The sequence below is a fragment of the Simochromis diagramma genome, unplaced genomic scaffold (assembly GCF_900408965.1).
Source record: "Simochromis diagramma unplaced genomic scaffold, fSimDia1.1 OVJJ01000343.1, whole genome shotgun sequence".
Classification (NCBI taxonomy): Eukaryota; Metazoa; Chordata; class Actinopteri; order Cichliformes; family Cichlidae; genus Simochromis; species Simochromis diagramma.
The window spans coordinates 3,660,812-3,675,377 of NW_024386831.1; the positions used below are offsets into that span (position 1 = coordinate 3,660,812).

The 14,566-nt window shown below is 45.3% G+C and overlaps 2 protein-coding genes across 2 annotated transcripts; one reads left to right on the plus strand and one right to left on the minus strand.

The window, feature by feature from the left end:
- Positions 1-434: 434 nt before the first annotated feature.
- On the minus strand, positions 435-10,984 carry znf142 (zinc finger protein 142). The gene is given in 9 exon segments (XM_040027560.1): positions 435-1,106; positions 1,530-1,635; positions 2,833-5,313; positions 5,315-5,588; positions 5,773-5,950; positions 6,046-6,861; positions 8,535-8,702; positions 8,786-9,274; positions 10,875-10,984. Coding segments are annotated over 8 exon segments (5,037 nt in total). The 5' UTR covers positions 9,270-9,274; positions 10,875-10,984; the 3' UTR covers positions 435-576.
- On the plus strand, positions 10,928-13,550 carry LOC120730939 (mitochondrial chaperone BCS1). Its single transcript, XM_040027563.1, has 7 exons — positions 10,928-11,273; positions 11,364-11,503; positions 11,844-12,038; positions 12,407-12,470; positions 12,561-12,733; positions 12,940-13,057; positions 13,243-13,550. The coding sequence occupies exons 1-7, from the start codon at positions 10,954-10,956 to the stop codon at positions 13,493-13,495; spliced, it is 1,263 nt and encodes a 420-aa protein (XP_039883497.1). The 5' UTR covers positions 10,928-10,953; the 3' UTR covers positions 13,496-13,550.
- The last annotated feature ends 1,016 nt before the right edge of the window (positions 13,551-14,566 follow it).

The window sequence follows — 14,566 nt, forward strand, 5'->3', positions numbered from 1 at the left end:
GGCGAGAGGTGGGGAACACCCCGGACAGGTTGGTAGTCTGTACGTCTGTGCCAGCACATTTTTCATATTTTTCTATCATTTTCATTAAGCTGCTCTATGCTCTCTCATCCATCCTTATCTCATCCAAAGCAAACCGCAAAAAGCACTCTCTCTCTCCTTCATCAGCAGCAGCTTTATTCCTCGGTTGCTTTTTGCTTATTAAGCTAAGAGTTCCTAGCAGTCCTGTTTTCAGCCTTGGCTTCATGAGTTTGTTTTCTTCTTCTTTTGTTTATTTTTTCCAGGACTTCCATTTCTCTTAGTGTTGAATTTTTGTAAACAATGTATTTTGCATTATTAAGAGTTTCTGGACTGGCAGCACAGTTGTGGCATCTCATATGGTGATTTTCTCATTAATACAATTATATTCTGATTATAGGAAATTATCACAAGATAGGATATAAAAAAAACTGTTTATTGTTCAAATAAATGACCCGTCTTTACATTCTCTCTTAATATGTGCACTAAGTGTCTTATTAGGCTTGGCAAGACATTAAAATCAACCAATCAAACATCAGTATTTACCAGCTATGTCACCAGTTACTCTCTCTCTTCAGGGTTTAATCCTAGCTCGACCTCTTCAGCAACCTCCTGTACCTCACTGGCTGGTGGAAGCAGCTCATTGGCTGCTTCTTCTGCTCTTTTATCCAGAGTCCCCTCTAGAGCCTCCTTCAGGGTGAGGCCTCCAGCTTCTGAGTCTCTTACCACACCTTCCTCTGCTGGCATGTTTGGATGATGCCTTTGCAGATGCTTGACCACCTGGAACTTCTGCTTGGCTCTGTAGGAGCAGTGGCGACAGCTGAAAGGTTGCTGCTTGGTGTGAGACAGGTAGTGATGTCTGAGACCCGCAGGCCACCTGAAAGCCTTTTGGCACAACCCGCACGTGTATGGCCGGTCGTCGCTGTGCTGGCGCTGGTGGGTCTTCAGTATGAAGCTAGTCTTGAAGGCTTTGCCGCACTTCTCGCAAACATAAGGGCGCACATCACAGTGCTGTGTGTCGCAGTGTGCGCGGAGGGCGTCTGCTCTGTTGGTGCGGTAGTCGCACTCATCACAGGCGTACGGCTTCTCTCCTGCAGATGACAAACATTACTTTAAAAATGTAACCAAATCACTTTATAACTTAGACATATTGCAACATTAAATTAGAAACTTTCACTTTATGCCTTTCTGCAGGAGACATTTGGTTTGTTTTCACCCCTGACCACTAGAAGGAGCTATTTAACTGATTGTGTGTATATGGGAATTTCTAAAGCTTTCCAGTGGGCTGGACTGATTTTGGCAACCGGGCCTTATGATTGACACTCCTAAATTAGACTGTCCAGTATGCAGTTTGGATACATCAGATAAGCATGTGGACTGTCAGTTTGTGTTTTGTGTTCAGTTTATAACCATCATATCTGCCTGAGCTGTATGGTAAATAAATGTAACGTCTCATTTTCCAACAGCAGCTCTTCAGCTGCATTTTTAGGGGTGAAAACAGCCACCTCTGATACCTGTGTGCTTGGTCATGTGGTATTTCAGCTGAGTCGCCCATTTGCACTTGTAGCCACACTCTGGACAAAGGTACTTCTTCTCTTCTTGGTGAACTCTCATGTGAAGCTATAAAAACATTAAAAATAAAATAAAAGGGACCTGTTATTGCTTTCATTGTGCTCCATTTCATGGAAAGACTCAAAATGAGCCTCAATAAGTAACTACACAACCAGAGACACTGTAAACGCTTCTGCCATCGTTCTTTGTTTTTAACTTTTAACATGTTGGTCTCAGCGGTTTTGTTGTCGTCTTACAGATACCCGTTTAGTTTTTACTGCGTTTTGTTCCCATTTACTGCTCTTGGTCCTGTTCTGTGCTATAAAGCAAATTTAACTCATCTGGCTTCTGTGAGCCTAAGATCAGAAATCAGGCTCAATAGTTACATGAAATGTTTATCATTTCACTAACTCAAACTATACTAACCCGGATTTATGATTCTAGCTACAAATGATGCCATCTTCCAGGGAACTGACTGGTCAGTAAACCTGCTGATTTCCAATCTCAAACATAACCAGCTCCAGATCACATTATTTCTGCAGCATAAGATGCCACGTTGATGCACGCTGGCATGAAATGAACATCTTCATATTACGGAAAAGCCAAGTTTAACTGTGAAGACACCTGGAGCCTAAATCCTGCTTGAAAGTACACACCACTATTTATAAATTACATTTTTAATTCTTTTGTTTTTATTGAGCTTCAGATCATGTTTTTTTTATTCCTTCTTGTGTTTTTAGTTTCCTCGCCATTTCTCTGTCTCAACTTTAAGCTACTTTTGTGCTCCACTGCCTCTGTTTAACGTGCCGCGTAATGTCTCTGTATTTGATATTTTAGTTAGTCCTGTTTTGTTTTTCTCTGATGTCTTGCTGTGGTTTCTGTCCTCACCTAGCCTATCATTACTGGCTATTACTTCAATCCAATCCATCCCCAGCCTACATTCAGCTCCTTCCTCCCCTCAGTTTTTGCCCACTTGTGGGTTTGTTCACCCTCCTGTTTTCCAAGCTTGTGTCTTAGTCCAAGTTAACCCTTTAAGTTGTATTAACAAACTCTCCAGCCAGCTTTGCTTGTTTGACTTGTTTTTTTAGTAATAAAGTTGCTTTGCACATTTAGCATCCTGCATCTGGGTCCTCTCTCAGACACAGCTGCTGGAACAAATGAGACTGCATTATCTAAAAGCAACGTGTCGATAGAAGTTTTTTCAGTGGACGTGGATACAGATGAACAGAACCAACTGTCTGGGATCTATGGAAGCTTGTTTGGTACCTTCAGCCTCGATGGATCGGTGCAGGTGTAGCTGCACTCCTCACAGCTGTAAGGCTTCTCCCCAGTGTGGATGCGAATGTGCCACGTGATCTTCTGCTTGTTCCGGGTCGAGTACTGGCAGTCGGTGCATTTGTACAAGCGCTTGGTTCCGTGCGAGCGGAGGTGCTGCTCCAGGACCAGCTGATGGTGACAAGCAAACTGGCAGGTGCTGCACCTCAGCGCCTTGTCCTCCGCAGGTCCCTCCTCATGTTCGCTCAAGAGGTGCTGAGCCAGCAGCTGCCTCGTTTTGGTAGCAAAGGGACACACGTGACACTGATGCGCCAGGTGAGCTCTCTGATGAAGCTCGAGGCTTTCCTTAGTTTCAAATGACTCCTGGCAGGTGTTGCATTTCACCTGGGGGTGCTTGCTCTGCTGGTGGGCCCTTAGTGTGATGTCGCTGCTGCAGGTGTAGTCACACTGCTTGCATGAGAAACGCACCTGGAGCTGGTGCACACGCTTGCAGTGGTTTCTCAAAGCGACCTCTGAGCTAAACTGAGCGTCACAGTGGGTGCAAACGTGCTGCAGCTCCCCCGTGTGGCATCTGCGGTTGTGGCGTCTCACGTCGTCGAGCGTGTAGCTGCTGAAGTCGCACAACGAGCAAAAGTGCGTGGGCAGTTTGTCGTGAATGCGTCTCTTGTGTTGGCGCAATTTGGTCACCGCCCCAAAGGTTTTGTCACACACGTCACAGCGGTGACGGCCGACACCTGTGTGGAGAGACTCGTGCTCTTCCAAGCGGTAGCGCCGCGTGGTGCTGAAGGGGCAGAAGCGGCAGCGGTGAGGTCGTGCACCTTTGTGTTTGAGTGCAATGTGCTGCGTCATGCAGCGCTGCTGTTTGCAGCTGAAAGTGCAGTGCTGGCAGTGCAAACGTTTGGGTTTGGCAGCACCGAACTTTTCCTTGCCATGAGTACATAAACTGTGTCGGGTCAAAGAAACTTTAGATTTGGCTACAAATGAACAGAGAGCGCACTGTACTTCACCAGGCCTCATGCAGCCTTTTCTTTCATGGCTGTCTAAAGCTCTCTTCTGACTGCACTTAAATGCACAGCTTGGACAGCCAAAAATTTGACGTTTCTTAGAAACTTTTACAAGATCTTCGTCGAGTTTCTCCACCAGCTCTTCTCTTTCTTTGATTGAGTCATTCCCACCTTCATCACCTGTTTCTGAATTGGTCTCATTCTCCCTTTTCCTGAATCTTCTTCTGCAGGTCGAGAGGTGCCGTTTAATTGTTATGAGCCTGACGGATGAGAAGCTGCACAGCTTGCATCTGAATTTCCCACCCTTTTTACTATAAAGGGACTTTTGCTGTTTGTTACTGGAGATCAGTTTCTTCTGACTTTCGGTTTGCTGGTTTTCGGATGCACTGGATGTAGCAGCATCATCATTAACAAAGGTCTTAGAATGAGATGAACACTCAGGATCAGTGGAAATTTTATTTTGCTCCGTCTGATCTGAATTGGATCCCTCCTGATCTACAGTACAGCTCTCCTTTGGAGCAACACTTGTTTCTGAAATGCCTACAAATGTCCTCGTTTTCCGTGGCATGGCTGGGCACTTCTTTTTAAGGTGGCCATCGAGGCCCCGCCTCTGCTTGAACTGCGCACCGCAGGCCTGACACTTGTGGCCCTTCATCCTGCCCTGGCACAGAGCTTGGCAGTGGTGCCTCAAAGCGCTCTCTCTGCAGGTGACATAAGAGCATTTCTCACAGCGGTAAACACCTTCAGCTGGCACCACGAGCATCTGCACCCGTCCCTCTAACACCATGGCTTCTGCTTGGTCCTTGTCATACTTTTTCATAGCATTCAGACGCACCTCAGATTGTAATGGCTGACTGTGCTCAGGTGGAAAAGTAGGACTGATTGTTTCACAGTTTCTGTCAGGTGTCTGACAATCTCCGGGCTCAACCAGTTCAGCTGTGTTATTTAGAGGCTCGTAGCTATCATGTATATCTTCATCATGTTCCTCTGATGAGAGGTCTGCTTTTACTTGTGACGCCTCGGGCCTGTTAGAATCTAAAGTAGGAGCCCTTTCAGAGTTTTCAGAGGGGGTTTGAAAGTCAGAGGTGGAGAGTGCAGTTAGAACGAGGGTACAGTATTCCTCAGGACTGCCAATGGGCGAAGGACTTTCTGTAATGCTCTCCTGAGAAACATCAAAAACTTCCTCAGGTTGTGAAGCAGGAGACGTTTCTCTGCTGCCATCGTGGTAAGGCAGGACTTGGTCTCTTTGACCTTCAGGAGCACCAGAAGGTGGAGGTCCTTCAGGCAGCTTGTGAGTAACTGAAGGCTTGTTGTAAAAATCCTGCATGAATTCAGCCGAGCTCCTCTCCTTCTCCTTTGCAGCGTAGTTGTCCAGCCACGCTTTGTCCCCGGGCACGTACCCATGTGTTTTCCTCTTGTGAAGGAAAAGGCTGATGCTGCTAAAGGAGGAGTAGAAGCAAAGGGCACAACTGAAACTCTTTCAGCTTGGTGTGTTTGCAGTTCTCGTGATTCTGAAGCGCCTGACGGTAGCAGGTGGTGTACATACAGTATTTGCACTTGAACACGGCGGACTGTCTGTCCTTTCCGGAGTGTTTGGCCAACATATGGTTTCGAAGCTCATATTTGCGCTTGCAGGCGTAAGCGCAGATCTCACACATGAGTGATTTGGCTTGGTGCCGTAATTTGTGGCTGTTTAGCTGGTCCATGCGGTGACAGCGATATGGACACTGATCACAGGGATACCTAGGGGAGGAAACAGGAAGTATTGAATCTAGAACCAACAATGCTTCTTCCACCTCCACTGTTCCCCACCTTAAAGACCCACAGCTGTGCATTCTGGTGTTGCGCTCTTAAGAAACTCAGCTTACACAACAGATCCAAAATTAAAATATAACAAAGATGTGTAAGAAACCTCTTGAGTGCGTACCTGAGGTCCCCTGCATGTTTCCTCATGTGGACGTTAAGGTAGTGCTTCCATTTGGTGACGTATCCACATTCGGCACACATGAAGTTCTTATCATCTGAGTGAGTGAGCATGTGTTTGGACAGGTAGGACTCATCTCGGCACTTGAACTCACACAGGCTGCACTTGTGGGGCCTCTCACCTTAAAGAGGAAAAACAAGTTTAAGAGTTATTGTGTCAAAAGGGAGAAATGCCCAGACTTTAAGGCAGGATTCATGTGACCAAACCCATCCTCACCACTGTGCATGAGCATGTGCCGCTTCAAACCCCGTTTGTGCGAGGTCACGTAGCTGCACTGAGAGCAGCGGTGGATCTTCTCGTTGGCGTGCAGATGCCCGAGGTGCTGCTCAAACTCCACGGGGTTGAACGTGACAAAGGAGCAGAAGTCGCAGCTGAGCTTTTCAGGCCCTGCATGACCGAGCCGCTGGTGCTGGAGGAAGACTGTTTTATTGGAGCAAGAAAAATCGCACTCTGAGCAGTGATAGGCGAGGTGCGTCCGATAATGATCATCCATGTCTGTCTCGCTTTTAAAGAGGGCGCCGCAGGCGTGATGACGGCATTCCACTGCTTTGACTCCGTGAGCCTCGGCAGAGTGTCTAATGAGGTCTTTGTGATGAGAACTCTGGAAAGAACAACCCTCCTGAAAGCAGGCCAAGGGTTGGCTGTCAGACGGGATGTTATGTGACTTCATGTGAGCCTTCAATGCGCTGCTCAGGCGAAAGCTTCCCCCACAGGTCGGACAAATGTAGCTGTAACCGTTTTCGCCATCTCCGGCGTGCACGCTGATTAGATGGCGCCGGATTGAGCTCCTCTCCACGGCGGAATACTCGCACAAGTGGCACCGGTGGATCTTTTCGCCGGCCTCTCTGAGCCTGTGAACACGCAGCTTGCTCTTGCTGGTGAAGTAACGCTTGCAGGTGGGACACTGGAGGCTTGGGTCGGGGAAATGCAAACGAAGGTGCTCCTGGAGGTGAGAGCGCATCTTGAAGCAGCGACGACACTTGGGGCAGGTGTGGGTGCGAAAGATGTGCTCTGATCCCTCTGCAAGGTACTCTGTTAAAAAGAAACAAATTGAAAATGTTAGTTTTCAAGAATAATGGGTTGTCTTTGTTACAGTTTATATTTTGCATTGTTTACTGTTTTTTCCTTCTCTATCGTTTTGATTAAAGAACAGATCTTTTATATCATGTTAAACAGTAATGAGAGATGGGTTTTTTTGTAATAAACCACTTGTGATGGGCACCAATCACTCACAACATCTGTCTAATAACGTGTAGGTCTCTTTTGTGGCATCAAAAGAGCTCCTAGCTTTCAGGGCATTGATGTGGGACTCCAGCGGGTGTCTGTACTGCGACTTTGGCAACAACTTTGAGATTACAAAATAAGGCCTCTCTGGATCCAAATTGTTCCAGCACATATCAGTAGGATCATTGAGAACAGGATTTAGGACTCTGGAGTTCAGGAAAGCCATGAGCTCTGCAGTTTTTTGTGGTAAGACAAGGGTCACTGTCCTGCTTGGGGGGTTGCCACCAACAAGATTTTGTCTACTATGAAACTAACTTCTGGTTTGCATTGAGGAGACCACGTCTACTTTTAATAGCAGGCTTTGGACATTCCTTTCTGATTAACCTTTAAATTAAGGCCATACAGGGTGGACCTGAACCTTTCCTCAACTTTGCAACTAAATGTTTCAATCACATCTTCACTCCTGTGTTTGTGTACTACTATTGCATGTCATTAATGTTTGCCTACTCTACCATAGTTTCGTTTGTTGTCCATCTACTGTACTGTTTCTTCTCATTCTCCTCTTTCCCTTTGCAGTCTGCTGGAGGACTTTTCCTGTTACAGATTTTTTTTCCCCCACTTTTGCCAAATATTGTCTCGTGAGGCATCATTGGCTTTGTCTAGGAAGAATTACAAATCTTTGAGGAAGTGCCATCACGTGACTTGGACTGTGGAGGGTGGAGCATTTCCTTCCTACTTGAATAAGCTTATAACATCCTAGCTTGACCAGTCAACCAGTTATGTGGAGAGAGAGGAACATTGGCACAATTAGGGTATAAACAGTGGTAACAGCACTTTAGGAGGTCATAGAGCAGGAAAGGATATTGAGTCAAATGAAAACTGCAACTGAACAGCATCATTTTTATTACAGAGGCACAGGCCAGTATCAGGCAGAACCTGTTGTACAAGGACAGCAGGATGAAGGTCAACCTGGGTATACACTAATCTCAGAATAGATGATGATGTGGTCTCCTGGAGGGAAGAAATTCATAATGGTGGAACCAACAGTGTCAGGGGAGGGGTGTGAAGAAGCAGGCGAGATAACAAAGAACCAGCGACTTGATCTTAGAGACTCAGAGCTTTTGATTGTCATTTTGCAGTTTCTTGCACTGCGAAATTGGGTAGCTGGACCACAAAGGTACAAAAGTAAAGAAGAGAAAACAATATACAACCCCAAAAAAGGTGTTACTTGATGACTTCTACATCTGGCTAAAGCTCCATCTAGTGAAAATGTCTGCAAAGTGTAGGATCATTGACACGTGTATAAAGTGCCAATTGGTACTATACAAATCAAATGTATCAGAATTAGGCGATACATGTCAAAGTGACTTCCATGTGAGTGCCAGGAGCCACGGTGTTCAAGCAGACTGTCAGATTTAATGTTGTAGCTGATTACAGTGGTCACCATAATAATCCACTAAGCAGATAATAGGTGTTCTTACCTTTGGATGGCACTGATGTAGCATCTCCTGCTAAAGTCGTGTCTTTCATGCCACCTGGCCTCTCAGGTTGTTCCTCTGGCCCACAAGCTGGATTTTTTCTTTGTGACACGCTGACCTCAGACAAGCGGCTTTCCTTATAGCCCATCGGTGTTGGCTCCTGCTCATTCCCTAAGAGAAAATAATCATAATTTCCATCTTACAGCTAAGGTTTGAAGGTATGAGAGTTCCACCTCCCCGCAGGGCCCACTTACCTTGAGCATTATTTGGTAGATGTTTGTGTTCCAAGAGGTGGCCATTCAGGGTTTTAGCATTTTGAGAGACAAACTGGCAGTGAAAGCAGCCAAAGGGCATGTGTCCTTTCCGATGTCTTTCCATCTCAGCCTGTGTAAGGAATGACTCTTTACAAGCCCGGTAGGTGCAGGGGACAAGAGTGAGGCCATGCGTAGACATTATGTGGGCTTGATACTCGTCACGGTCCGAGACACTGAAGTAGCAGCCCTTCTCAGAGCAGGAGAACGGGCCTGTCAGGTCTGGGTCACTGTGGCTGGTTTTAAAGTGATGTTTAAGAGCAGCTGGTTTGGAAAAGACCTCAGCACACCGAGAACACTTGAATCTGTCCAGCTGCACTTTACTGGATGAAGCGATTTGTCTTTGTGAACAGGGGTGAGAGGCAAACATGCCGCTGTCTGAAAAGCTCTGTCCACATTTTTCACAATGAAAATCCATCGTCTCCATTGTGTCTAAAAAAATAAAAAGAGTAAAGCCTTAAAATTTCACAACAATTTAATATCATGTTAGGGTAAACATGCACAAGTTAAACATCAGACTCTATAACATTCCTGTCCTTTTCAGTCCTTTCTGACTGTATGCATCAGCTCATTAGTTTCACATCTGTGTTTAACGACCAATCACTCCATGTGTGTATAAATAACCCTGTTCGTTCTTGGTGTTGGGCTGTCTGTTCCTTGTCCTTCTTGCACTCTTGTGAATTCCTGTTTTGCTTTTAGTTTTGATATTATTCAGAACTTTTTTTTTTTTTTTTTTTTTAAATCAAACATTATTAAGAGTTTGCTTTTTCTTTTGCTCCATTTGTCATCTCACTCCTGAACTATGATATGGGATATTAATTCCCAGCATATGAAAACACAGTAGAACCTGCATCCTCCTCTGTCACACCAACCCTCTGCATGTCCTCCTTCACTACATCCATGAGTCTTGTCTGTGGTCTTCCTCTTTTCCTCCCGCCCAACAGCTCAGTATTAGACTTTGATATATATTTTGTGCATGTAGATAAAAAAAAAAAAGTCTGGAATAAAGTGGTATCTTAATGGTGCTGATATGATCATAGTTGCTGGAAATGCACTGATAACACCCGAACTTTTCAAGCTGAAAACCCACAGACTTCCAAATGTCCCCACTGTAGCATACAACTTACCCTTTAATCAGGGATAATATATAGAAAAAATTAATGACATACAGATATTAATATAACTTTGATAGTACATAGTGGTCTTTCATACTGATGAAGTTACTGCACTAGTGCTAACTGTAATAAGACACATCACAGGTACACTGTTACATGCACAAAACTGCAGGTGCTTACAGTAGAAAATGAACTTCAGAGTCAGACCTACTGCCCGGGTTTCCACGGTCCTTTGGATCCAAAAAACAAAACATCAACAGCTGTGTTTAACCGCAAGGCTGCACCGTCTGCCTCATTGAATCCACTTTTACTGACTGCCTGTTATAGAAATCCTTAGCTGTCAGTGAGTTACAGCAGCTGAAGTTTTTCTCGCTCTTATTAATAATATAAAGTGATTGAAACACGCCAATAATAACATCGCGTTTAATGCTAGCTGAGCTAACCCTCATTAGCTTCTTGAGACGCTCATCGCAAAGTCTTTGCCTCCCTGTTAGCTTTTCATCGCTGTTGCGGTTCAAGCCGTTTAAACTAAAATTCACAGAGTGCATTAACCACCGTTGCGTAGTTATTCTCTTAACAGGTTAGCAAAATTAGGTGAGCATAAAAATAGATTACTAAGGAGGGGGGACCATTATTTGTGAGCGCCAGTGGAAAGTCGGAACGGTATCCATCAAACACAGGAAGTGTAGTAAAGGTCGCCGTGCAGAAGCATCGTTGCACGCTTGGGGATTTTATGTGGCTGAATGAAGGTTTAAACACGAGAATGAATGAAGTCACCAGTGGCAACTGTGAGAGATTAAGTCAGAGGGAAAAAACAACGCAACTGTCGTAATTTAGCCAGTCGGGTAGCCTTAACTGTCGCTAAAAGTATTTCCAGCCTACAAGCAGCTGTCAGGATACGAAGAAAGACCGATAACCTTTATTTACTGCACTACGCAGGTCTTCAGATGAGCTCCTTTTGCGGGGGATATCTAGAGTCTCACTGCAGCCGTCACCATGCCCCTGACGGATTTTCTGGACGGCTTGAAGGACAACCCGTACTTCGGAGCCGGCTTCGGACTGGTCGGGGTCGGGACAGCTCTGGCGCTTGCCAGGAAAGGGGCTCAGGTGGGGATGATCTTCTTCCGCAGGCACTACATGATCACTCTGGAGGTGCCCAGCAGGGACAAGAGCTACAACTGGCTGCTGAGCTGGATCACCAAGCACGCCAAACACACGCAGCACCTGAGCGTGGAGACCTCCTACCTGGCGCACGAGAGCGGACGGGTTCACACGCAGTTTGACTTTCACCCGAGCCCTGGCAACCACATCATCTGGTATAGCACATACCACTACACCTATAAGACCTGTATTCTAAACTGATTGGCCACTTTCTCTGTGACACTGACTTCCGTTGTGGTCTGCAGGTATGGGAGGAAGTGGATCAGGGTGGAGAGAACCAGGGAGAAGCAGATGGTGGATCTGCACACCGGAACCCCCTGGGAGTCTGTCACTTTCACAGCTTTAGGCAGAGACAGACAGATCTTCTTTAATATCTTACAAGAAGGTAAGTTTAACAACACATGAAGTCAGGTGTGCAAATATTTAGATTTTCACCTGTATTGCAGATGTATTTTCAGAATTATCACATTGAATTTTGAGGCTCATCTACATCCAGATGAACAGTATCAACATTTTGGGATTTGAGGCTCATCCCTCCAAATGTTTGCACCGAGTAGCTTCTCGAAGTCTGGATGTTTCCTCCCTTAATTGCTTAATTTCAGTGCACAGTGTGTGGTGTACATGGGCTAAGTTGTGAAGTTTTGTCTAAAATACTTACAGACCTAACTGTACTTGACAAAATACTTGAGTGGGCTTTTAGTTGAGCTTTCATTCCTGTTTTGCAGCAAGAGAACTGGCGCTGAAGCAGGAGGAAGGCAGGACAGTGATGTACACGGCCATGGGTGCAGAGTGGCGGCCCTTCGGCTTTCCTCGGCGGCGCAGACCCCTCAGCTCTGTGGTGCTGGACGTGGGCGTTGCAGAAAGGATTGTAGATGACGTGAAGGACTTCATTGGAAATCCCAAATGGTACACAGATAGAGGTAAAATGTTACATGACATGAATTTTAATCATGATTATAATGTCTTGATCACCACAATTAAAGGAACACAACTGAGTTATCATGAAAATGTTACTCACAGGGTGCTTTGCCCATTGTTGGTTGAAGTTGCTGATTTTCTGATCGCTTTATTGATGAACATCACTTCTGTTAAAGGTTATGCCCCTTTGGATTTTTGCTGAAGGTCTGGTCCGACTCCTTACCAGAGTCTGTTCGAGAGTAGGGAAGGTCTCTAGAAAAACCTAATAAGAAAAATGTTACCGAACGTTTTAATTTGTCTACTTTGTAGAAGAATTTCTAGGGTTTTTTGCGATTAATCCTCTACTGATGGTGGTTGTTCACCTGTGCAGGTATTCCCTACAGAAGAGGCTACCTGCTGTACGGCCCCCCCGGATGTGGAAAGAGCAGTTTTATGTGAGTATATGCTTTATTCGGGTTTATTTTTCTTGCTGCGTACTCGTCGTGTAACCTCACCAATGCCTGTGTAACTTGCTGTTTTTTCAGCACGGCGCTGGCTGGTGAGCTGGGCTACAGCATCTGTCTGATGAGTCTGAGTGACCGAACACTTTCAGACGACCGCCTGAATCACCTCCTGAGCGTGGCTCCGCAGCAGAGCATCATTCTCCTGGAGGATGTCGATGCAGCCTTTGTCAGCAGAGACCTGCTTCCCACTGAGAGTGAGCAGCAGAACCGATCAAACATATTTCTTTTTACATGTTTAAAACATCACAGATGTTCATCAGCTCCACTCTGTGGTTTTAAAACAGGCTGATATTCAGTACTGAAGCAACCTGTAAAGCTGTATTTGACCAGATTTGTTACATTCTGGTTTGAAGGTGAATTTTGAAGTCACTGAGCTGTGTTTTCTTCTGTTGCCTCTCAGACCCTCTGGCCTATCAGGGAATGGGACGACTGACCTTCAGCGGACTGCTGAACTCTCTTGACGGAGTGGCTTCATCGGAGGCCCGAATAGTTTTTATGACTACCAACTTCATAGACAGGTACTGTTCATCCCTGCCTGTATGATCATCTTCATCACCTCATCTTCCTCACGTCTCTCTGCTTCCTTAATGAACATCACAATCTTTTTGTCATGGCTACAAAAACTTGTTCTTTCACTTGTGAAACATAAGAAGTGTTTTCAGTGCCATTAACTGCCAGCGTTGTGTATGATATCTGCACACAGGTTAGACGCAGCGCTCATCCGACCTGGCCGTGTTGATCTGAAGCAGTACATCGGGCATTGCACCCACTGGCAGCTCACCCAGATGTTCCGACGATTTTACCCAGACGAACCGGCCTCTGAGGCAGAACACTTTGCCAAGCACACTTTAGCCACACACTCTGAAATCAGTGCTGCTCAGGTGCAAGGACACTTTCTGCTGCACAAAATGGACCCTGCAGGATCGATAGACAATGTTGCTCAAATAAAAGGATGACAGGATTGGAAGGGATTTGGATGCTGAAGCCCAAATAAAGAGAAATGGAAAAATATTTTCAGTTTAAGTTTATTAATGAGACAGACTCATAAGAGAGTTGATTTTTGTGATTTATGCGACTGCTTAGATGTTGGAAATACAAACACACAAACCTCACCTACATTTACTTATCCAAGCTCTGTCTTATTGGAAAGATTCATTCTCAAAAATTTGCAAAAAACTTTGCTCTGGCCTTGAAAGGTTGTCTTCCAAATGTAGTTATAGTCATAGCTGCACTGGCCATCGGCCCACCGGACATTTGCCTGGTGGGCTGATGGTGATTTTTTTTGTTTTTATGGGCCGATGATTTATTTTTTTTCAGTAACGGTATAAACAATGAAAGGTGGTGGATTGGCCAGATGCTGGCAGATGTGTAAAAATAACTCAGTTGTTTGGTGGTGGTGTTCTGGGAATCCATCCTACCTGGAAAAACACCACAGAGGCCAACAGATGGATGAGGGAAAGGAGAGGCAGGAGGAGGAGAGGTGAACTGAACTTCAGGTAAGAAGTTATGACCTGCAGTCTATCTGGGTCAGATATAAACCAAGTTTAGGTGGAGTTTATTTTCGTTGTGCTGACATTTTACAGTCAGTTACAATAACTCGTACTGCGTGCTAGGTAGCATGACGAAGTGTCTATACAGCTGGGTGGGTGCTTTGATGTTACTGATAGTGAACTTTATTTTATTCATAAGGTTAATTAGTAAAAAACGGAATCGTCCCATATAAAACGGACTTGTCCGGTATTCAGAGAAAATATTACGCGTTTTGTAATTAGCTGAGAAGGAACACAGTTTGTCCCGTACTTCAGCTACAATGGGGAAAAGACACAAAGCTGGAGTTATTCTGCGTCTTTACGCTGTCAGCTGCCTCTTCTCTCATTCTCACCTCTCCCTTTCCTGTTGCTACTTCAATCATGAAACTGATCGGTGATCAGCTGATCGGCTTTTCTGGCGCAAGTCCGGTCTCTCTTGTTTGTTTATCGCCCACTTTGTGCCAGAACGGGAAACCAGCGGATGTTGCGCTAAACAAC